At 36.4% G+C, this 24,477-nt stretch overlaps 1 protein-coding gene across 8 annotated transcripts in view; it reads left to right on the top strand.

Annotated features, from left to right (window-relative positions):
- TBC1D5 (TBC1 domain family member 5) overlaps nt 1–24,477 on the top strand; it is a 337,427-nt gene that overhangs the window by 156,324 nt on the left and 156,626 nt on the right. For all 8 annotated transcript variants that reach the window (XM_069007252.1, XM_069007244.1, XM_069007246.1 and 5 more), the window contains 5 exons: nt 4,330–4,396; nt 17,236–17,344; nt 19,110–19,199; nt 19,304–19,375; nt 21,654–21,721. In XM_069007252.1, coding sequence (XP_068863353.1) covers nt 4,330–4,396; nt 17,236–17,344; nt 19,110–19,199; nt 19,304–19,375; nt 21,654–21,721 — 406 coding nt within the window. The remainder of the gene's footprint in view (nt 1–4,329; nt 4,397–17,235; nt 17,345–19,109; nt 19,200–19,303; nt 19,376–21,653; nt 21,722–24,477) is intronic.

Below are 24,477 nucleotides of genomic sequence, written 5' to 3'. Positions count from 1 at the left end.
GCAAGTGACAAGCCCATGTGTTCTGGGTGAATCTAGTACCCTAGCAAGTGTACCGTTTGCAAATCCTTCTCCATGCATCTCAGAAGTCTAAAGAAGCCTGCATTTGAAATGTTCTTTTTTGATTAGTTAGTAAAAGTGTCAATTTTGAGTTACACAACTTGTCTTATAACTGCCTCCAGTTGTGTCCAGTAGTGTCAGGTCCCAGCTACCCAGGTCCCAGCTCCCTTTAGCTGTTGGTCTCCATGCACAAGAACAGACCTTCCTGAAATGGGGCAATTTTGGGAGAAAGTTTTTATTCCCAGGGGAGGGAGTTGCTTAGTTAAAGAAGCAGAAATCCAAGTAATTTTCAGTCCCTTTGGAAGGATACAGCCTTATTTTATTATTGTATTAAAACCAGTAACTGCTCTAGTGCTGAAAGCCATACTTACTTTGATACAGATGCTTGTTACAGTATTGCTCGTTTCCCTTCTCTTTTCTCTGAAAGTGTGACAGGATTTATTTTACCTTTTTTCCCCCCAGCTTGTGCATTTGAAGTTAGGAAAGCTTTTCACAAGGTGCATGGCAGGGTTAGTAGAGTATCCTCTGTTTCTTAAGCAAAACCCTTCTTCCTATAACTGAGTTTCAGAAAGAAACTAAAGATTAGGATAATACTGAATCAATTTTTTAAAGGAGACCACAGTTTTTGTTATGAGCATCATGAATCTTCTGTTCTTAACTGTTCAGTACATATCCCAATTTTACCAGAAATTTGGGTCATTATCAGTGAAGAAGATAGAAGTAATATATCTGTTCTACTGAGAGTTCACTGTATCTTTCAGGAGGCATAACTGGAACTTTCTGAGGAGAGGTGATCCAGGGCATGGATTCCCACAGCTTAATGTCATTACTTAGTGAAGCAGCAGTCTCATTTGTCCTCTGTATCACTAACTATGGAAACTTAATAGGATTTGCTAAAAAGCCTTTTGGTTTAAACTAGGTAAAATTTAGGGAGTCTTCTGTTAAGAAAATGAATACTTTGCTCTTTGCTTTATGTTTTTTATCACTTTCAGTGAAAGACATCTTAATCATCTTTCAAGGTGCCATAACAGACATACCCATCTTAAAGGGGTAGAGCAAGGGAGCAATCACAGAAGGGTCTGTTCCACTAAATCCTGGGTTTGAGAGCTGAATACACCTAGCCCTATCCAATTTTGGGAGCTGCTACTAATGAAATGACGAAGCAGAAAAAGCAGCTTGTGAAAAAGTACCCAAACAGTAACTTGTATGATTATGAGATTTATTAATGATGGGTATACAATTAAAAGTGCTAAAGTATTTTGGCAATCATTAAATAAAGGAAATTATTGTATTCGGAATAAAGCAAGCTACGCTCAGAGTAGTTTGTGAAGAACATCTCAGTGGATGTAGCAGACCCAGGATCCCAGCAACTGTGGGGATCCTGGTGAGAGAACAACTATTATCCTTGTTATCTTTGCAATGTCCTGTTCACTCTTTGAGCAGGACAAATGGTTTTGTTGAAAGCTCATAAAGTCCATGCATTTTTTGAGATAGTCTTAAAGTTCATTCTTCAGGAAGGAGGAGGATTATGTTGTTATTCTTGAAAAGACATGTTTTTTCAGTATATCAACTTAGCATTGTGAATGAGTTTTCTTTTTCAATCTCACTAGTCTGGTAGGTAAATGCTTAGGAGTTGTTTAAGTACAAATAAAGTGCAGTAGTGCATTCAGGACCCATTTTGTTGTGCTGTGTCCCTGTAGCCATTGCCCAATATCACTGCACCTGGCCATATGGCTTTAACAGAGACTGAACATAGTTCAGTCATTTCTCTGAATGCTCAGGATCAGATGTGGAGATTGGTAATATATGAAAAAGCGTATTACTGAAAATTGTCCCAATATGGGACACTATTTTACAAGATATGAGAAAAAAAAATGAACAGATGGTTATTAATAACGGGAGGGTCGGCTCCTGGATGAAATATCTGGTGTTGTTAATTTAGTTAAATTTAGTAAACAAAAAGCAGATTGATTAAGTAGGATTTCCATTTTCAAAATAAATTGAGAGAGCTAATTAGTGAAATCAACTGGACTGAATGATTTTAGACTAAGATGTAGTAGAGGTTTGGGATTTATTTTAGACAAAGGTGCAAAAGTTAATAAAAAACCCTGCATTCCAAATTAGACAAGGAAAGAAACACTTGGAAGTTCTATGCCGAAGTGAATGATTAAGTATTTTTTTAAGGAATATCTGGAATAAGCAAAGATCCTCAAAGAAACAGAAAAACAGCTTGATCTGCAAAGAAGGCCACATCCCGGATATCAGAAATTACGGGGTTATAGCGACAAATAGCAAAAATTAAGTTGAATTAGACCATAAGATAAGAATTTAAATAAACAAGAAAATATTACTTGATTATGGAAAGAAGCTTTCTGGGGAAGAAAACTAGAACCATTCTCCAGTGTGAATGGTCAAATGATACTAAATGTAATCCAGGTATGATCTGAAAAGGAAAAATAATTTTCAGTAAAAATAGAATTTCAGGCAAAGGCCTGAAAGTAAATCAATAAAATAAATGGGAGTGTTGGGCAGATACTGTAAATTAGCAGAGTTAATAGAGATTAAAGCATCTGACTTGCAGAGTAAATGTCTTTCAAGAATACTGACAAATGCTGCTGCATGAAACAAGTTTTTACTATTTTAGTTCATGGCTGATGAGTGGAAATACAAAATAAAAAAATAGGTACCTGTACCTAGATTAACAGGGAAAAGAAAGGTGATAGCAAAGCACCTGCATGGGCTGACCATTATCTGTGCTTTAGAATAAAGTTTTTAAGAAAGAAGTAAGAGAGAAAAGTAAAGCAAATAGCATAACCTTTATTGTAGGGGTTTTTTGTTAAATGGGAGATTGTGGCCAACTAACCTGCTTGCTTGTCAAAATATATGTTCAGGAAATGCATTGTCTATCTGGACCTCAATAAAGCATCTGATGTAGTGTCACAGGAGATGATGTGAAATAAAAAGGATGGGGATTAGTGAAGTATAGTAAGTTTAGGACAAATAGAGAAATGCAGATTTTAATGAATTATTTTTAGTGAAGCTTGGGGTTGAACCAGTCTTACCCAATATTTTCCTTTGTTGTCTTGCCACGGAACAAGAGCTGATAGTCTTTTATTAAGTAAAATTATTAGAAGGTAATATCTAGTGCAAGCATAAATAGAGTGTTCAGGTAGGACTGGTTGTTTCTGAAGAAAAGAGGACTACAAACAGTATGACATTCTGTGAACTACAGTATTGCACTAGCAAGAATTTTTACTGTAAACAGCAAACTTCTCTCTGTAAATAAAAAGTGGAGAGTAAGTGTGTAGGCATGTTGGATAAGGATGGCTGTGAAACTGCAGGATGGAGTGGCGCGACTGTTGACTGTATCGAGCAAGATTTGTTTGATAGAGAAGAAAACCACTGTCCAAATTATCAACTGTCTAAACTTCTAGTATGCTGTCTACAGCTCCTGTCCCTTCTTTCCCATATGTAAGAAGGACTGAGTTAAAGAACACAGGGAATACAAAGCATCATTTAGAAAAAAGACTGCAAGAACTTGATTTCAGTCAGCAGAACACAGATCAGAGGTGTGCAGTGCTACCTGTAAATTAACTAAGGAGGCACACAGGGACATAGAAGAGCTATCAAGCTAAATGATAGAGCAAGAATAAACAGTATAAAACAGGACAAGAATAAATACATGACTCCTGGCTTTTAGCAGTCTTTCAATAGAAGTCGTTATAGAGAGGAAAATTTCCTTGTAATCCTTGATTTCTGGTAACATTATTGTTCTATGTATCACCAGCCCACAGGATGTAAAACAAGATGTTTGGCAGACGTCTTAATAGGTAATTTCAGAGAAGTTTTGAACTTATGCTATGACAAAAAAAAAACCTGGTATCACAAAGTCAACTCAGAATTTTTTACAAAACAGATAAACTTTTACATTTTTTGACTTAATGTTGGTAAAATCCAGCTTGTCTACTTATATGGTGTACTTCTGTAACCTTAGACTAGTTAAACTGTGTTTAATAATTTGAGAAGGGCCTCAATCAAAACTTTAAGTGAAATTAAGTATCAGATTTTCAGAACATTCAGACTCCAGTTTGAACACGGAGGCTAGTTAAGATACCTGTAAGAATTTGAAGAGTTAAAGTTGAGATTTGTCTATGTAAGTTTCAGGTGAGTTTTGTTATAACTAAAGTTACCATATATGGTAAAATCAGTTGCAGTTATCATCAACATTTGTTTGTCTTACAACAAAGATGTTTTCTCTTATTTTTATATTAGGAGGATCAAATGAAAATGGAAGCACACTCCACACCTCAGAATCAGATGGAACTTTTATTTCTTACAGGTTGGTAATTTTTTATATTTATTTTCTAATTTTTAGGAAGTTGATTATAATAAGAAGCATAATCTATTTAAAGCAAAAGAACAGGTCCTACTTTAGGAGGATTGTGCAATCTAAATGAAAGTCAGTGAACTAAAGAACAGGAAGGATTTGATTAAGAAATTATCTGGAAATTTGTTTTGTGGATTACTTTTTTTTTTAGAAAGTTGTTCAAAATGCTTAACTAATTAAAGTACAAGATATTTGTAAGTCTAAACATTTTTAAGGTTGTTTTTTGCAGGTTTTTTTCCTCCAAATTATGCAATAAAGTAAGATCACGGCAACTAAGCTAAATGTTGAAATATTCAACTCACCAGTGAAAACCTTTCTGATCTTCTCCAAAGTAGCTTGATCTATGGACCACATGGAACTATATTTCCTCATTATTTCATGTAAAAACCAAAGCCAGGATTAGTAACATTTGAGATTATTTGACAGCAAAATAATATTTCAATTTGTTGGCAGTAAGCAGCAGTTAAGGAAACTTTTTTCAGCAATGTCATTGAGCTTGAATCTTGCTTGGGTACATACCAGAGGTTGTCGTGCTTGAAAGCACAAAAAGCTAATCAGCAGGTGTATACTTTCATCTTTCACCCTGCAAAGTACTGCCTCTGCTACAAAAAATCTTTGTCCTTGTGACTAATAAATTATTAGTATGGTTTGTGCTAACCAGAAGGATTGCATCTGAACAAAACAAGCTTACCACATGATTATTTTGGAATCATTTAGTGGACTGTATTGTTTGGCATTTTTTTTCGGTTTTGGTTTGTACTCTGCTGGAATCTGTGCTTCAAAGAGGTGCAGGCAGGCAGGAGGAACCTGCCTGGTGGCCTTGTCCTGGTTGCAGCCGGCTGGGTGGGGAATGTTGCACCATGGTGCAGACAGTGAGCTGTGCTGGTCACGGGGAGCCTCGGGCATGGGGTGGCAGGGAGGGACACAATGCTGGAGAACCTGTTGCAGTCTGGAGACGGAGAGATTGCCAAGGAGAGCAAGGAGCAAACAGCCTGGCCTTGAGGATGTTGAAAAGAAAGACTTTTTGTAAGGACCGAGAGGGAACAGCAAAGAGTTTGCTGCGATTCAAACACCCAGAGGAAGCTTCTGGACTGAGAGCAAGGTTGGAAAAAAGGTTGTGCCTGCAGGGACACAGTGGGACTGGGGAGGGTTGATTTAGGTATCCTGCCAATTTTCTGTATCCTAGTAAGTCAACTCTATTGAAACCTACTTCGTAATGACATAAAACGTGTAGGGTAGTTAGCTTATTCACTTTGATAAAATATATTAGAAGATCCATTTTAGGGTTCTGCATGACTCTGTTTCTTGTCATATTCATGTTTTCTGCATGCAACATACTGTCTAAGTTAAAAGAAGGGCTGAAAAATACCACCCAGGATAATCTTCATGTTTTTTAGGTGAGAAGCATATGTAGATACAGAGACCACAGCAATTTCTCAAAAATAGGCAAGACAGAATTTAACCAGAGCAGCAAAAGAAAGCTGAGAGCTCTCTGCCATTAAGGCCAGGACACTTATTCCTGAAAGTCATCAACTCAAGAGCACCAGCTGTTGTATCTGCCAAGTGGTGACACTTGAAGAAGAAGCAGCCAGCTTTATCTGGGCTCTGGTTCCATGAGAGTGTAAGCTGTGGAGCTGGGTTTGAGCCCTTCTTCTCACCCCTGCTCCACTCAGGCAGTAGCACTCATCTCTCAGGGAGCTAGTCCAGGGAGCTAACCCAGCCCAACCTGTTCGTTCTTCAGAGGGAGACCTTTCTGATCACTTCACTTGCAGTATCCTCCTGCCAAAGCTTCCCATGGTATCAGTGCCCATGCAGGGAATGGACAGCTACAAATAAGTGGGAGGACAGAGCATGGTACCTTTTACCTAAATCAGCCTAAACCTTAGTGACTCTTTAATGCTCCACAGATTAAGTGGAGATTAAACTGATCTTTGTATCTCTATATTCCTTAGTCCAAAGTGCATCTAATAAATACAACATTGGCTACAAGTTCCACTGAATAATACTCGTATTCTGTCAGAGAGGGTTACAGCCCAACTTAGAAAACTGAAGTTAATTAGTCTTTTCAGAGGGGTCCCATATATCATTGCCAAAGTATTATTGATATCATTAAAGGCAAGATAATAAAAAAGCTATATATGCGTGTATGTGATTTGGGAAGGTGTATATGTATACACATATACAAAAGTAACCTCTGACTTTTCATAGATGGCAAGCTATCACTGTTATTTAGCAGTATTGTTTCAGGTGTGAAATGTATATTTTTTGCGCAGTGGCGAGTAATTCCTATCATATCATGAGATTGGCTGTAAATCTGATGGTTGGGTTGAATATTGTTTTGATAGTTATAGTTCTGGACTGCATGTTAAGTAAAAATGAGCATCTAATACCTTATGAAAGATGAAAAGTGAATCCTGAACTACCTTGAAAGGTAACAATGCTATATGGTTGTTATTTCTTTAAGGACTCATTAGAGATTTTGACTTACTTTAGGATACTGTCAAGGATTATTGTTTTAGTAAGTTAGTAATTTGGCAAAACTAATGGTAGTCTTGTTTACCCAATGTGTTTCAGTCTATCGTACTTTAAAAAGACCAGCTAGTGAAATTTTGCCCTAAAAGAGGCAAAGGCATCTTTGGATCATGGTAGATGTCATGCATGCAGAAGGTTGATACATGAAAAATTCTATTGAAAATTTCTGCTGAAACAAAAGTTGTTTTATATTTTATAAGTAATTGGCCTTTACAATTTAATTAGGAGAAGAGATGACTCCAAAAATATTTAAATATTAATAAGTTTTGTTATTGAAGTGCTCTTAAAAACATATTGGTTATACCACAATAAAAAATAAACCCCAGGAGAGGTTGCTCGGTTCCCACATTTTCTGTTTTAAAGGACAGTTTGTCACTATCCAGTACAAGACTCCAAGTGTGTGTGTTACTAAAAGATGACATATCATTATCCTTTGATATATTTATGATGCTCCAGAACTATTTGTATGGTTTTATTTTTAACATGAAGGTGCCACCTTAGAGTTTGTGACTGTTGCTTGTGTTGATCGGTATTAGTTGTTTGTGGTTTTAATGCTGCATGTGTTCAGATAGTGAGCATTTCCCTTTAGGTCATAAAGTTTGTAAGTAATTTAAGTGAAAAGCACATGTGATTGGCATATATTTCTAAATATTCTTTGAGTTTATGAATGTGTCCTGTCTGCAGGACAGAGAATTTTCTCGTTGGTCTTCAGGCCCTGATGGAAGTATTCTTTGTGTACTTGGGAAGAAGCTTTACTAATAAGAAATTATGAAAATTACTTCCTAGAACCATGTCATCAAAATTAGAAGTTCACTATTAGAAACATTTGAGCAAGGATTTAAATATACAGTAACTTTCAGCTTTAAAATGCAAGAAACTTAAGGAAAATATTTGAGCTCTGCTCTACTGTATTATTTTACTGCTATGGTTAAAGCCTTTTCCCTGTGTCCAAATGGGCTGGACTTCACCAAAAGGAGAAGAAAAATAGATGTGGGTCTTTAGTTTCAGTATCTGCAATGCAGTGCCACTGGAAAGTAGAAATACTCTTTCTCCTCCCTTCCCAAGGGCAGCTGACCTTCTCCTCGCCAAAGAGGTGAACCCCTTGCCAGCACATATGACTACAGACTATTACATTAATCTGTTTAGCCTCAGTACCAGCTGCTTGCATGTTTTTAATTATCTTATTAGATGGTATAACAGTGACCTATGAAATAAAATGAAGGTGAGTATTTTTTAACTTTATTTTACAGGCTATTTTTCTAAATATATTTTAATGACCTAATTATGACTTTTAGGGAGAGCCATTGATGCAGACATTCAATTTGGCTGATAGAGTCTAACATCTCAAGGACACTTATTTTCTTTCAAGGTGGATTCATACATTAATACTGCTTCTAATAAATATATAGCCTAAAAAAAGCTCACTTTTCATACTTGTGTTGTTAACTTACTTTATGATTCAGAGACCCATGACTGCTGTGTTGGATAATTTCTTAATACATCTCTGCACAGATATATATAAGTTTAATTTTTACCCCATGTGTCAAGATAAAGTTCTTTCCTCTGTGGCTTAAACTCCATGACAAATGATGATTGCTCAAAGTTGTGGGTTGTGTAGACAAGGTGTATTCCTCCTTCTTCTCATATTTCAAACAGGCAGAAGATCTAGTATGAGAAAGACTTTTGTATTTCGTTTTCTCCCCCTGACTTCTTACAGCTTCTGCTTACCAGATGTTTCCTTCCTTGCTTCAAAAAGGCAATGTGGTCCTGCTGGCTGAGGCGTTTCTTGTGTGCCAGCCAACAGGGCTGACACTGAGTATACAGAAGAAAGATGGCAAGGAGTGAAAGGTGTTCCTCCTTGTTTCTTCCAGCTTCCAAAAGTGGTGCTGAAACCAGTTTGGTTCCTCTTTGACCTGTGGCTTTTCTTGGCAGTTGAGCCAGAAGTGGCTACATAGCCTCTGTCCTTAAATGTTAAATATACTGTGAGCATGTATGCAGCTTACATACCTTCACCCTATGGACAACTTTGTCTTAAATCTATTAGGAAGCAGCCCTTTTCCATCTACACAAGCCTAACTAGTCTTGTTCATACACAGATGATGTTACTTTATTGTTTTAATTTTAAGCCACCCCTGTGCAATTATAATCTTATTTTTCGTGACTTTGTTCACTGTATGTCCACGCATAATCAAGAGATGTAAAGAACAAGCTTGTTTCTGTGGGTTTTTTGATAATTTTGCAGTAAGAAAAATTGGGTACAGAAAGCAATGCAGTGAAGTTGTCACTGCCCCTCCACTCTGCAAGGAGAGTTTACAGCACTTGCATCCTTCCTCTCTTTCCACAAGGAAGTAGTAAAACTGGCATCCATGTTTATTTTGTCTTATCCTAAGCCATTTGCTAGATGCTGTTCCCGTTGATGCCATTTATATGCAAAGAGGCCTTTTCAGTATGAGGTAATTTTGTCTGAGAGCATGTAAACTCTGTCCTTGAATTTAGTGATTCTTCTGAAAGATTATCTTCATAATGTGCTAAGAATCTTTCTCTGGATGTGGTAGTCTGTGCCAGTGCTCTCATTTTGTCCATGTTTGTGATGTTGTTAGGAATTCCGTCTTGCAAATCTCCTCTTTCCAGCAAGAGAAAGTGGCTGCACTGATCAAAGGTTTCCTCCAACAGTTTGGTTTTTTTTCTCCAAATCCAGGGAGATCACTGTCATACCTATTGAGAGCTTGGAAGATTTCTGATTTTCTCTGAATTCTTTTAAAATTGCTTTCCTTTTCTTTCAGTTTAAGGAGATTTCTATAATTTCCATCTCTGTCTTGTCAAATTTCTGTTATTTACTTCTTCCTTCCATAGCTGATCCTTGCTACATTCCTTGCCTGGTGTCCTATAAGGAATTGGCGAAGGATATCATAAGACAAGGAAGAATAAATTGTCGTTAAGGAACTGAAAACCTATATTCAGTATACTTTTTCAAAGATACAAACATTTCAACACATATAAATGGTGGATTTTTTAACTTTTCCAGGGAAATTATGTTACTTTCTAAAGACATAAGAAATGGTAATACAGACTTGCTTTCTGGTTTTATGCAATGTAATAGGGAAAAGTAAATTTAAGAAATTTACTTGAAGCTTGAGATGCTTTTGACAGAGAATTAGAAAGGAAGGATTGAGTTACCAACATCTTTCATTGGTAGAATGCTTTTTTTATGGATTGGTTGCAAGAAGGAAAGACTTAATACGTGAAGAGAGACCATGGAAGAGAGAATGGTAATTTCTAAAGTCCTTGGAAAGCAAGTGAAAATTTTAGTTCACTCTTCATTTATTCTGTTGTATTTGAAAATTGGCATATGTACCACTGACACCATAATCAACTGATGCCGTATTTTCCCTTACTAATGTTTAGAGTGGTTTTCATTAAGAATTTCTTTTACTTTTCCACTCTCAGTAATCTTCAAACTTTCATGGCAATTGGGAGGTATTTTCGAGGACAGGAGGGAAGCAAATGTCACTCTTCTCTTCAGGAAGGGTCAGAAGGAGGATGCAGGGAAATAGGCCAATTAGCCTTACCCTGACCCCAGGGAAGGTGGAGAAGTAGATAATATGCAGGGGCCTGGAAAAAGGACCTAGGGGTCCTGGCAGGCATCAATTTGAACATGAGCCACCAATGCTCCCTTGCAGCAAAGAAAGCTAATAGCATCCTGGGATGCATTAGGAGCAGTGCTGCCAGCAGATCAGAGTTAGTAATCCTTGCCCTGTAATCCATACCTGGAATGCTGTGTCCAGTGCTGGGCTCCCCATTACAAGAAAGACATGGGCGTGCTGGAGAGTGGCCAGCAAAGGGCTGCTAAGGTGGTGAAGGAACTGAAACAGCTCTTCTGTGCAGAAATACTGAGAGAGGTGGGACTGTTCAACCTGGAAAAGACAAGGCTTGGGACATCTTTTGGAAGTCTGTATCTGAGTGCAGGGTAGAAAGGACACAGAGACAGGCTCTTTTCAGTGACACCCAGCAATATGATCAGAGCTAATGGGTACGAACAGAAGCACATGAGGTTCCATCTGAATATCAGGAGGCACAATTACATCTAGTTTTTAGTTGCATGATTTGTAGAGCTGTAGATTTAACTTGTGTCCTACAGGAAAGTCTTACCTTTTCAGTTTCTTAACGAATGCATGTCTGTTTCTGTAACAAGGCTGCATGCATGTGAACACACACAATTCACAGAGCTCTGCTTAGCTGGGAGTATGTATGGGTAAAACAGCAGGAAGGAACTCTATAGTCAGGAGAAGTAGAAAGTAAATGTTCTGGATGTACATGCAAAGGATTTCAAAGGCACTGGGGGATTTAAACTAGAAAGCTTTAACCCTGCAACTGGCAAATTCAGTTACGATATAAAAATAAAAATAATTGAACATAATATCTACATTTTGTCTCACCATTCTGTAAATGTATGTAGAGGAAAATGTGCTGGTGAAACTTAGACTTTGAAATGGCTGTAACAAGAATCCTTCTATGAAAGCTAAACTGTTAAAGGGTTGGAAATTATGCACTCTCCAAAGGCCAAACTTGGCTCTTTGGCTGAGAACTGCAGAGGCAAAGTGGACAATTTGGAATATGGAGAAAGATATCTCGGGGTTCTGCGTCAGACTTGGTGCTATTAGGAGGGGTGCTGGCAAAGCATCCTGCTGCCAGTGCAGCCTTGTTTCAGTTCCCTGAACTGTGCTACACACTGGTAGCTTAAAGAGCATAGCTAACTAATAACTTTATTTGCTGGAGTGTTTGCCTTAAGAAAGTGATTTTACCTTTCTTCATGCAAACCTTTTTAACTGTATGTCAGCCAGAAGTAGATGAAACCTGAACTGTTTAGAAAAATATGCCCTTTGAATGTGCAGCCTCCCGGCAACACAGCCATGCATATTCACACTTACATGGCTGTTAGCTCTGCCACGTATCCTGAGGCAGGACTTTGAGAAACAGAGGAAAATACATATATTTTCCAAGCAGACCGATAAGCCTTCACATTAAAGCTGTCAAGTGGATTTTCAGGGTAGCAAATAAAAATCTGTGTGTTTCAGAAATGTTGTTTAGAAACTCTGCTCCTTACTACTTGATACTACCTTTCAATTGGTTTTTTTTTCCTCTGTTTTTATAGAATTAACTCTGTCTTTATTATATTACTGGCAGTTGCCTCACTTTTTTCTCAACTGTTGATTTTATGGTGTAATAAATAATACAAACTATGCATGTTTCTTGGATTTAAGAAGTATGTTTGAAAGGAATTTTTGCCTCTGTTTAAATATTCAAATATAGATACTTGAATGTTCCTATCGATAAAGATCTCAAATTGCAAAGCATATGACACAATAATTTGAGAATGGGTTTTCTTTCTGATGGCCTGTTCAGTAGCTTATTGCTTCACTGAGTGCCCCTGAGGAGCCGAGTTGGGCCTCAACATTTTAAAAAGCACATTCTGAAGATGAAAACCAGTATGAAAATGTGAAATTGGCTTTTCTGGAAGCACACATGCCATTGTTTTAAGATGATTTTTGCCAGTACTGGCAGCACTGCTCAAGAATTTTCTTTGGATCTCTCTGAGGCTGTTTTATCCTTTAATATTGGTCTAGAGGATGGAGTAAGCTTGAGATTTAGATTGAAATCTTAAATATGTATGCAAATGTTCATACCTTTCAGTAGTATAGCAGTATTCTTCCATACACTGAGGAGTATTCTTTGTTATCTAAATGTTATTGTCAATATCAAATTGGTCTTGTTTTAGCAAGGGCACAAAAAAAAAGGGATTTCAAAAGTTTGCATGAAATATTTCAAAAATGCACGAGTCGAAATAATGATACACACTGTCTGATGACCTGGTAGATACTGGTTTCTTTAACTGCAGTTTCACCTGAAAGTGAATTATGGACAGTAATATTTACCTGGTAGGTCTGGGCCCCTGCAGTCCCAGAAGTGAATCTTTTGCCCTTTTTCAGTGACGTAGATGGTAGTTCCATGTGGTTCTTCACATTTTCACGTTTCTATGGGTTTTAATCTCTTCCACAGAGTTTTGGTGTTGTCTGAACATGATAGTAACGAAAATACTTCTTACACTAGTTTTAGACTTTGTCAGGATCTGCATTCATACAATTTACCAGCTTTATCCTCTAAATCAGCAAATGCAGAAGCTGAGTAGCAGTGATTGCTGTCTGTGCTATACCAGTCTCCCTCAACTGTATTTCTTCCTCTTCTTCCTCAAAAGAGTATTTATTTTGCAAGGAGCTTTAATGGGCTACCATTGCATTCTCCTGCATATCTATGCTTGATATAGTAGTTTTACCATTATGCTGCAGATTGAAATTTAGCAGCAGAGCCAGAGGCGGGTGTTCTGCTTCTGCCTATCAGTGGAAGAGACTCTCCCCAACATGCACCAGCTCAATGTTGCCTCAATAAAGCTCTTGGAACTATTTGAATTTCAGAGTTATTTCCTAGGCAACTCATTACATTATTGATGTCATGCATTCTGGAAGAGTTTATAGTTGCTCGTTCCTCTATAGCTGAGCACAAGTGAGATTCCAGTGACTTTTACTAAGATGTTTTAGACCTTAGAGGTTCACATACCTTTTCAAAAATGTTATTTAAGTGCATGTAAAATTTTACTTAGACTTCCTGGTATAAAGTCCTGCTTGTTGTGCTCTCTACTAACAGTCGACTGAGAGGAACATTTCTGTTCCAAACTTTAGGCTTCTGTATCTGAAAATCCGATGCTTGTAATTACCTTAACAAGAATCACACCCACAAATCATGTCCCATTGAAAAGAAAGAAGAATAGATTATATATGATTTGCTCAGAGGTCAACCTCATTTCTTACAAGAAAGAAAGTGTGTGTATTAGAGCAGACCCCAGTGTAAAATTCTTTGGCAGAGAGATTTAAACTCTTGTGGTTATGACATAAGTTTATGTTTCAAAAGATGGAAAGGAACAGATGAGAACTATGAGAACTATGAACAAATCTTGCAGAATGACTCTCTTCATTGATTTGCCTGCTTTTTCTTTCATACATATTGAGCACTTTTCCCGCTTTGAAGTAAAGCAACTGTCCCTGACTCATGCCAGTAGATATTTTACATTGGACAGTTACTGCAGAGATAACACATGTGAAATTAAGTTTCTTAAAGAAATATTACGCCAATAATTTCTTTCTTATTCAAGTCTTATATTATATGTATTTATTATTATTATGAAGTCTTTACAACATGCACAATAGTGCATTAGACAGGATACTCAAATTAGAATCTAAAATGAAAAATATTTACAAAATAACCAGAAAACATTAACATTGACATTAGCCTTTAACTGTACTGTCTAAAGGTGGTATAACACAGGATTATGCATTTAATTTTCTAGTTTGATTAAGTGCATGTGCTTGTTCATAGTTTAGGTGGTTCCAATTAGCTCTTGAAGTCCTTCACTTCTGTGAAGCAAATGGGATGTGGTAGAGTTCAGTTCCAATCTTCATTGCTCATTTCATGTTGACCGATGGGTTTTCTGCAGTCTTGGGTTAACAAGGCTCTTAGGTATTATTTTACATAGTAGGGCTATATAATTTTAAATGTTATCTTTTTAGAATTGATTGCTTGTTGATATTATGAAGTGTTACCACTATTAAAACAGTCTCTAGAATTGTAAAGCTTAATTTATTAGTCTTCATTCAAAATAGTTGAGAAATTAATTAGTGGATGCTGTTCAGAAAGGATTTTAAATATCATTCAGCTTTACTAGAACTGAAGCAGATTCCAGCTTCCAAGTAATTTCTTTTTCAGTTGCTTATAACTTTTTTTTTGTCATCCCAGCAGCCAACCGGCAATGCAGAGGAGATATGATCTTGCCAAATTTCTTTTGGCGGTTTTAAAAGTAATTTGGTTCAAAACGTGTTTGGAATTGCATTACATTTTAAAAAAAAAAAGAAAGGCATAATATCTGCACTAATACAATTTCAGAAGTGTTGAAATTACTTTCTTACTGTGTAGCAATCACTTCCAGCAGCTGGTGAGAAAAATAACCTGAAGAGTTTCTTTCCTCTCTGTTCTTTCTCTTCACAGTTGCACTGGTTGAAACCCTTTGCTAACTCAGCTGACACATTGGCATTTTCAAAGACATTGTGGGAATGTCATCCACTTGCAGAACAATGTGAATAGCTTCAGAGTATGACCTGTTGTGTGCACAGGGGAATGTGTCACTCTTAAAACAGCTACCTTAGGGAGGCAGCTTGGCAGGAGTTATAATGGCCAATGATGCTACAAAATTTACCATGGCAAATGAAGAATATTATACGTGATAGAAACAGGAGGGTTATTTAGATAGACATAATATACTGTAGCTACTGAAGTATAAATGACTGTGAAAGAAAGGCCCAGATTTTTCTCAAGCTGTGTCTGCTATATACCATACGTTGTATTTAAAGGAGACAGAATCATGGTAAACAATCGTAGGCAGCTCCCTGCAGAAGGTGAGGATGTGTGGGAGACAGGGAGGCAAAAATGACCAGATAGTCTTTCTGACTTTGAGAGTGGGGGATGTGAGAGGAGTGAAGGAAGTTGCCCCACACCACTGGAATGACTTGCTGCTCTTTTGATCACTTGGGGGTACTGGCAGTTGGGAGAAGCTAAAGGCAGCCCTAAACCCTGCAATCTAACACTGCTAACACTGTGGCAGTCATCTTTGCTCTTATCTGGAATACCTTCGCTTTTCAAAGTAATTAATACTCAAGACCCAGAAGTAAACGCCTTTTTTTTTTTTTTTTTTTTTTTTTTTTTTTTTTTTTTTTTTTTTTTTTTTTTTTTTTAGGAATATGGTCCTAGCTGAAAGGTGGTGCATTCACAAGCACAGCACTTTTGGTCTCAGCATGGATCACAAGCTCGCTCCTGTCACAGAGGAACAGGACCATAATTTCCTGGCTTGCCAAGTCCATTCCTCTACAGTTCTCAGCAACTGTATCTTATAATTCAGTTTTAAAAAACTCACTCTCCCAACTCAGCTTAAAAGGCTGAAAACTATCTGACTTAATCTTGCATATATTTAGGGCAATTTGCAAAACCAAAGTTTGCTGGTATTTAGTGTAACCCACTCTGTGACCCTCCTTTATGAAGTAAATGTGGTGAGATCTTAGCCTAGAGTCATAATAGTAGTTTCTCTCTTCCTGGTTTCATTTGGTCTCCCAGGGAAAAGTAATAGTCTCCCATGTGACAGGGGGAGGAGGAGATGTTCACCTTAAGGACATGCATTGAAAATAAATCTGAAGCACATTTCCTTGCACATAACCCAGCTCTTTACCTTGAAATTGCCCTTTGGAATTTAGAGTGGTTACAGAAAGTCTGTGAGCAAGTCTTGGGCTATGAAGACTATCAGATGGCTTACACTGTTCTTGAGATTCGTTTCAGTAGAAGTTGCAGGAAATATAGGTTTAATTCTTTTATTCAAACTCAGTAGATGGTTTGGGACAATTAATTTCCAATTGTTTCCCAGTAGAGCAGATTTACTTGTATATTAATGAGGCACAGGTGTTAGGCCCCTGGTGCCTGCATGCCTGGGAGGCATATTTAGGTTGTTTATCTAGTCAGCCATAGGTACTGCAAGGTACTCAAGCTTGCCTTTAACAGTTTATACAGTGAGGCTTTTTAATTTTTTGATGTTTTTTTAAATTTGCTAGCACCTGTTAAAATTTTAAAACTGATCATGTAGAAAGAAGTAGGAGTGATTTCGATAGTAAATAGCACTAAATGTTAAGGAAAGTCATCTTCTATGATGCTTAACTGCCCAGCTTGACATTAAGAAGAAAAGAAGGTTCATTTAAGCAAATACGTCATGTGAAGAGCTAATACAGTCAACAGTGTACTTTTCTGTTGCATATTTTTGGAATAGGTACTTCTTTGTCTACAGCTGAAACATGAATGTGCTTATATTAATATTCATTTTTCTTGTTTATTCACTGAACTGCAGTACCAACATTTTAGAGGAAATGGAATAGCCTCCATAGACATTATGAATTTCAGTAGCTGGCATAATTATAGCGATCTACATATTCATTAAATCCAAAGAAGAAATGTGTCCAAAAAAACAGCCATGCGTTTAGAAGTGGTACACAACTAAATATATACATTTTAAAAAGTTCCTTTCCTCTGCTTATCCAAAATTGTGTAGTGTCATATAGTCCTTAAATCAGCTAAGGCTTTTTTTGTTTAAATGTTCATTCCTTTTGCTTTTTCAGTAAAGAATGGGAAGAACTGTTTGTAAACAACAATTACTTGGCAACTATACGGCTGAAGGGGATTAATGGGCAGCTGAGAAGCAGCAGGTTCCGTAGTGTTTGCTGGAAGGTAAGAAGAGAAAATATTTATTTACAGTTTGTGGTTGCAATATATCAACACATTACCTGATGCGCTGGAAGATTATTGATGCAAAGAATCATGAATTTTCCAAGAGACTTCATCCCAATGTTTTCCTACTCATTTTTGTAATTCATAGGACATTTGCTAACCACATTGAGTTGCTTTAAAGCTGAATAGCAGGTAATAGCAAAAGAATCCTAGGAAAGAGTATCTTTGTGCTGGTGATATGTTTAAAATTGAGTGCCACAGAGCCATCTCTCCTCTCAGTATCTGTGCAGGGAAGTCATGCACTGGAAATAGAAAGGAAGTTTGTCTAAAAAAATTACGGTTTTGTGGAATTTGGGACCGCTTTAAAATCAGTCTGATGCTTCTGCTAGCAGGTTTTCCCAGTGAAATGAGAAAATGAAGACCAATCCCTCTTGTAATGGCTGGATGGAGAGGGAAGCAAGGTCTTCCAGAAGCACAACAGCTCCTTGGGAGTCTCTTACTCTATTTTATAAAGTAGGAGGGGAAGGAAGAGAGAAAGAAAACACGATAATACTGAGATGCTAGATAAAGTCCAAACAAATTTTGTTACAATGACATCAAGTGTTCTGTTGTGCTCTAACTCTGATAGTAGAGAAAATTTTTTCTAGTGGAGTTAACTGTGTGTTAACACTAATCAATTTAAATTACCTCTCTTGGAATTTCACAACCGTCATTTTGGCACAGAGACCTATAAAAGGAAATTTAAAATACTCCTTTATATAAATGAATGAAAGTGAACGTTCGAAATTTGAAATGTATGTGGCATTGAACTAATTTAAAGTTAATGAAAGTATTTTATTCAGCAAGCCAGAATAATAACCACCTGCATTTTTTTACCAGTTTGCTTCTTTTTAAGTCTCTAAGTTAGGAGGCCATAACTCAAAACCCTGTACTAACACAAGGATCAAGTACTTCACTGTCTACTAATTAAATCAAGGAGTGGTTTTATTTTAGAAATAAGACAGGGTTCATTTGAGTGTCCCAATATGGATTAAGGCTCTGTTGTTAAGTTCTGAAATTTTAAAGGGTTTTTAGTAATTTAGGAATGTTTTGTGTTTGTCAGTACTTCTGTTTGTCAGTATTTCTGTTTCTTAACACTTCACAATGTGCAAATAAAAACATTGAAAAAGCAAGAAAATACTGGGGTTTTTCCTTGCTTCAAATGCAATTAAATAGTATTTTGCTCTGGATGTTTCTTTCTAACCCTTTTTAAAGAGACATGAAAAAACTGAGATGTAGGCATTCTCAAGGACTTCCTGCAAAACTGACTCTCTTAGCTGTCTTGCAGAATTCTAGAGCATGTTTCATTTCTTACATTGGATATATCCCTCAGTGCTTAGTTCCTGCTCTGCGTTTGTGGTTCATTTTAAGCACGCTGCATTAGGTCATCAATGTTACATAAATAGCTTCAATTTTTATTTATTTCTTTTAACCTCTTTCCATTTTGTTTCTGCCTTGGAAGTCACCATCAACTTTACTGAAACTGTAACAGTTTACAGAGTTTGAGTTTGTGGTATCAGTTGACTTTAATGCCTAATTTTGCACTGTAGAACTGCTGTTGTTTCTAGCTACTTATTTATGGACTAGAAAGCACTAAAACCAGGAATATTTTATAGCTCTTTGCTTTCTCTTTCTCTCTGGGGTGGTTTATGCTGTCTGGTAGGACTTATATGAAAAGCTATGTAAAACTGATGGAACTTACTAAATTTACTTTGTTTGCTAATAGTTATTTCTGGAGGTTCTACCCCAAGATAGAAGCCAATGGATTAAAACCACTTCAGACTTAAGAACGTCTTACAATAAGATCAAAGAAATTGTAAGTTGGTGCAAAATAGGTTCTCATACTTTGACATAGATATTAATATTGATAGTATAACAGGAGAGGATTTGATTTTTTGGTCTTTTCCTGTTTTTACCTAGCACATTACAAACCCTCGGAAAGCAGGACAGCAAGATCTGATAATCAACAACCCACTCTCTCAGGACGAGGGGGTAAGTTGACCCAACACACGCTACTAAATTTCTCATCTTTTTCATACTAAGACAAATGAGTTCTTGCTGAAGTAGGCAAAATGGCAGGTGCTAAAATCTCGCTTCTAAATGTCCAAACTGACTTGTGTTCACAGTTGTTTCACAGGTTCTGCTGAAAAACTAGAAATGCCCATTTCTGGTTTGATATTTTGATTTTTCAGGGCTTAACTCTGGAAAGGCTGTGGTAAACAAAAAATCAGTGCTGGACTACAATTAGTTTCACAGCATATCCTTTCTTTAACTGATACACTTTTTTATCACTGTATGTTTTCATTTTATCGATAAAATGGCTCTAGTTTAAGGAGTGTTTAAACAGTCAATATGAAGTGAATGCTGTTAACAGAACACTGAAGTAGCCTCCTCTGGAAGACTGTTCAGCCTTGGAAGGTTTTTTACTAGCATTTTGTTATACCTGGAAAGCTTTTAAGTATTTTATAGCACATATCTTTAATCTTTTCTATTAATTATGTTACATTGTTACCATCAAAATTCTTTTTTATCAATTTTATTAAATAACTTAATGCCATGGAAACAATATTTTTGGCTGCATTTAAGAGATTTACAGCCAAAAACTCTGTCTCAGCTGTCTTTGGTGATACTACTCCTGTTTTGTCCACAAACAGAAGCCCGTACTTCATTTACAGTGTGGTACTGTGCTCCTTATTTAATTTAGAAGGAGAGAGCTCTGCAGCTGTTATGACTGTGCACGTCATCAAACTATTCTTGCATCCAGCTGGACAGAAAGTTGTGTCAAATGTAAAGGATTTAACACATTTCTGCTGTAGTTTGTCATTATACACAGTAGCCCAACCTCCTTTCTGCCTCTGGTGTCTTTAGGATGTAGAAGACAAAGGTTAACATGTCAGAGTATGTGGCAGGGGATTAATCTATAAAGCAAAGCCACAGGCATAGGAATGAAGAGCAAAGTGCTTTGAGCCTCTGCTGTGACTTAATGTTACACCCACATAGTGTCTTGATTTTTCCTTTCTTTTTGCAATGCAGCTTCTGTTTGCTTCCTCTGTTCTGATGGGCCAGGGTGGGAGCAGGGACAGGGGAGTTTCAAAATGTGGTCTAGCTCCATGAAAGGAGTTGTGAGTTAAAAAGGTACTCCCTGTATGTAAGACATTGTCAAAGATATAAATATTTTTTAAGTTTAGGTTTTTTCCCATGTTGTAACACAAATATAGCAACTAATTAACATGAGGTTTTGTTATTTTACTTACCTCCCCATAGATAGCATTAATTTGCTTTCTCTTTTGTTTCTGTGGAGCGTAAACCACCATGGCAAAGAATTGTTTACAGGGAGGCAAGAAATTGTGGAAGTATTGTACAGACTCTGTACTGTATTTCATTCACTGCTGCTGCTGCTATCTGAAAACTTACCTAACCTGCATGAAGACTGTTACAGATTTTGCTCCATCTGTATTTTGATCAAGTTACTATCCCTTTAAATAAAGAATACAGTTTCCAATACTTTTTCTGGAGCATACAATTAACAGCACTTTCTGGCTTCTTTCAGGTTAGCTTTTACAAAGTATTTGTAACAAGGCATGGAAACGAGAGAGAGGATGAAAATGGTCATAAGCATAGCTACAGAAGAAGCTAAATCTACTTCAAATTCTTTTATTTAGTATTTTTTATCTTGACAGTGAGCTTTAAATACTTCAGAATTTTATAGAATGGCCAGTCTTCATCTTCAGTGTAGATTAGAATGATGTCATTTTCGTAATGGACATATGACTATCATACATTTACTTCCAAACACTTTCTTATTATAGATATTGCAGCTTCCAGTTAAACTCCATACATTCATAGGAGAAACATGGTACAGTCCAGTGATAGACACCTTTTTTCTTGAGTGAACAACTTGAATTTTTTTCAGTTGAGTTGCTGGTTCTGGTAAATTTGACTTCACTCTGCTATTCTAAATACTATTCCTGGACCCCAAACAAGTAACTCACAAACCTGCAGCCATCCAATGGGCAAATGCTTTGAGCCTAGAACAAGGATTCAGGAATTTGAATGTTTTTATTTCTGATCTAAACTGACTTTCTCAGATATCCTGTGCTGGTCACCAACATTCTTTATCTCTTTATCAATAAAATATTGATATACCTACCTACCAGGAATGTTGAGGATCAATTAGTTAATATTTGTACAGTACTTTGCTGATATAGTTTATAAGCCTGAAGAATTAGTAGAAGTCTTGGTTTCATACAATTATTTTTCCTTATTTCAGAGTCTTTGGAATAAATTTTTCCAGGATAAAGAGCTTCGAGCAATGATTGAACAAGATGTGACGAGAACGTATGTAGATCTTTAGGAGAAGTTGCTATATATAAATTTATATCCTGCATTTTTATGTGGTATACATTATATTGTGTTTTCTTGACTTTGGTTACTGTAAATGTCAGGTTTGTTGAACATGAATGTGTGGAAACATACATTAAATGAATAAAAATGCAACTTTCATGGAGTAAAAAATGAGACAATCTAGCTGAACATTAAATCCTGGAGATTTATTGGTATCATTGAAGAAAAGCTCTTCTAAATTAAGATATTAGGAGGTGTACTACTTCTGAAATTTAAAGTAGTTTTCTGTATGAAGCGAAGAGAAGGTAAGAGAAACTGAAAGGTCTTTTAACTAAATTATGATCATAATGAAAGATCAAACAGATTACTTTCTTAATTCTCAACACTTAATACAATCAATAATAAAAGAGCAGTTTGTAATTAGTAAGGGAAATGTCACTCGTGTGAAGAAGTTGAGAGAAGTTTATTTATCACTATTCTAATTTTATTTGTCATATATGCCTTTTAAAATTTGTCCTGATATTACTATGATTATGTTTTCATCTTCTTGGCCCTTAGGTCATTCCTGTTTAGGAACTTGTTTGAGTTAGAACACTCAGTTCCTGAAAATACTTTTTTTCAGAGTGCAAGCATTGAGTGATGCATAAATGTAATTAAATTCAACTACTGGTTTGCTACCAGGTGAAATTTTACTATATTGCAAATTTTTTGTCCTTATAACTTGAAAAAAGTGATGATAGTCATAGATTTTACAAATCCCAAGCTTACACATTTTCATTTACAGGAACCAAGTCATGCAGAAGAAATCATTGCAGTCTGGTTTTCAAATATTTTACATGTCCGTCCCTAGACCCATTCTTGAATGTATTTTGCCATGAGATGTATAATTAAAGTCTGAGTATACTTTCATGTGCATTCTCACAACAGATGGTATTTTTTTTTGTTAAAGGAAGCAGTTCAGGATGTACTAAGATTAAAATATATATGCATCTAAACTATAATTGGAGACTGAAAAGTTGTATGAAGGTTATGGTGGATGTAAGACTATTACTTAAATATATATGTATACACACACAAAGTCGAGGCTCTCACTGTGGCAAATGGCAGAGTAGTATTCACTAATATCAGTAATAGTGAGTAAAGAAATTTTCATTTATACATTTACACAAAATAATGTCTACTTGAAACAGTAGTGGTACACATTGTGTCATCAATAGCAAAATAAGTCAAGCAATGAAAAAGCAAAATTTATCAGTGACATGAATATATTTGATAAACTACAGGCATTTTGTATGTGCACTTGTCTGATTATAACACACAGTATGCATTTTTACGTATACATATGTATCTATTTGTAAACTATCATTATTTTAAGAAGCAGTAAGTTCTACATTCTGTGGCTTTAGAATGCAAAAACCCTCTCTTTTCATTTCCTTTCTTTAAATAAATCCCTGGAGTTAGAATTTTAAAAGTTTAAAATTCATCATTAATTTACAATGCTTTTTATTAAAGGTTAAAATAATTATTATATTCAATTACTATAATCATTAATTTCTAGTTGCTGCCTCTTATTTAATGAATGTTTTTATAGTCTTTGTCATCTAGGTCAGTCCTCCGTCATCCCACAGCATCAAGTAAATAATGCTGTAGAGAGTGATGCTAACTGCACACAGAGTAGCAAACCAGAGTTGCAGCTATCAAAGCAGTGAAAAAATTACACTATAATGCTTTTGTTAGAATTCCCTGAACTGTAGTAATAATAAACAGGAAAAGTGGCTAGAATTAGGCTCCTAAAATTGGTATTGGTTTAAATTGGTTTAAACGGCAGGACTTTGCTATCTAAAGGCAACTGGAATAAAGTTTGTTCATGCGTGTTTGTTCCTATGCATTTTGAGAATCCTTATCTCACCTAATAATTAGGTCTGTGAAGTCTAGACGCTCACAGCTCGGTTAATCATGCTTTAGAGTCTGTGTACCTGTAGAATTCTAGGACACAAATCATCTCTTCCTAAAGTATAAATCTAGTTTTTGTCTGATGAATCACACTGTAGAGAGGTATGGTTTTCTTCAATAATTATAAAAGGCTTCTAGCTCACCAGTGCCTAACAAAACTTTAGTTTCCTAAAGTCAGGTGAGAGAAATACAATCCATAATGTCTACATACAATTTTCAGCCTGTTGCATAAGAATTACAGCTTCCAATATTTACAAGTAGGAAAGGATATTAAGTTAGTCCCAACTCATTAGTGATCAACATTTTTAAAAATTTTTAACAATAATCTGCAGAAATAGAAATCAGCAGATTGGCAGATGCAAGAGCATTTAACTCAAATCAAAATACCAGGTTACTTTCTGGCATCAGAATGGGCATCTAGGGTTGCAAATGGCTAGATTTCATCACCCTCTTTCTATCTCCAGTATTTTAGGAAACCAAAATGTTTAGGGGGCATTCCTCATAGACTAATCAAGTGGATTTCTTCTCTTTTGTAGTAGTACTTCTATATATTGGACTACTTAGTTTCTGCTTCAGGAGTTACAATCACAGTTTAGGATGATAGAAGGTGTGTGAAGGTGAGTAGTGGTGGGTGCTGAGGTTCCAAACTTTCCATCCCGCAAATAAGAAAAAAATAATTGCCAACATAAAAAAGGCAGTGGAAAAGCCATTGGACAGCTACATCCTTCCTAAGTATGTGGAAGAGATGGAAAGAAACAGCAATCCATTGATTATGATCCTCATTTCTGTCTGCCACC

Source organism: Aphelocoma coerulescens, chromosome 2, assembly GCF_041296385.1.
Source record: "Aphelocoma coerulescens isolate FSJ_1873_10779 chromosome 2, UR_Acoe_1.0, whole genome shotgun sequence".
Classification (NCBI taxonomy): Eukaryota; Metazoa; Chordata; class Aves; order Passeriformes; family Corvidae; genus Aphelocoma; species Aphelocoma coerulescens.
Note: the sequence above shows the minus strand (reverse complement) of the source record. Positions and strands in the feature narration are given on the sequence as shown.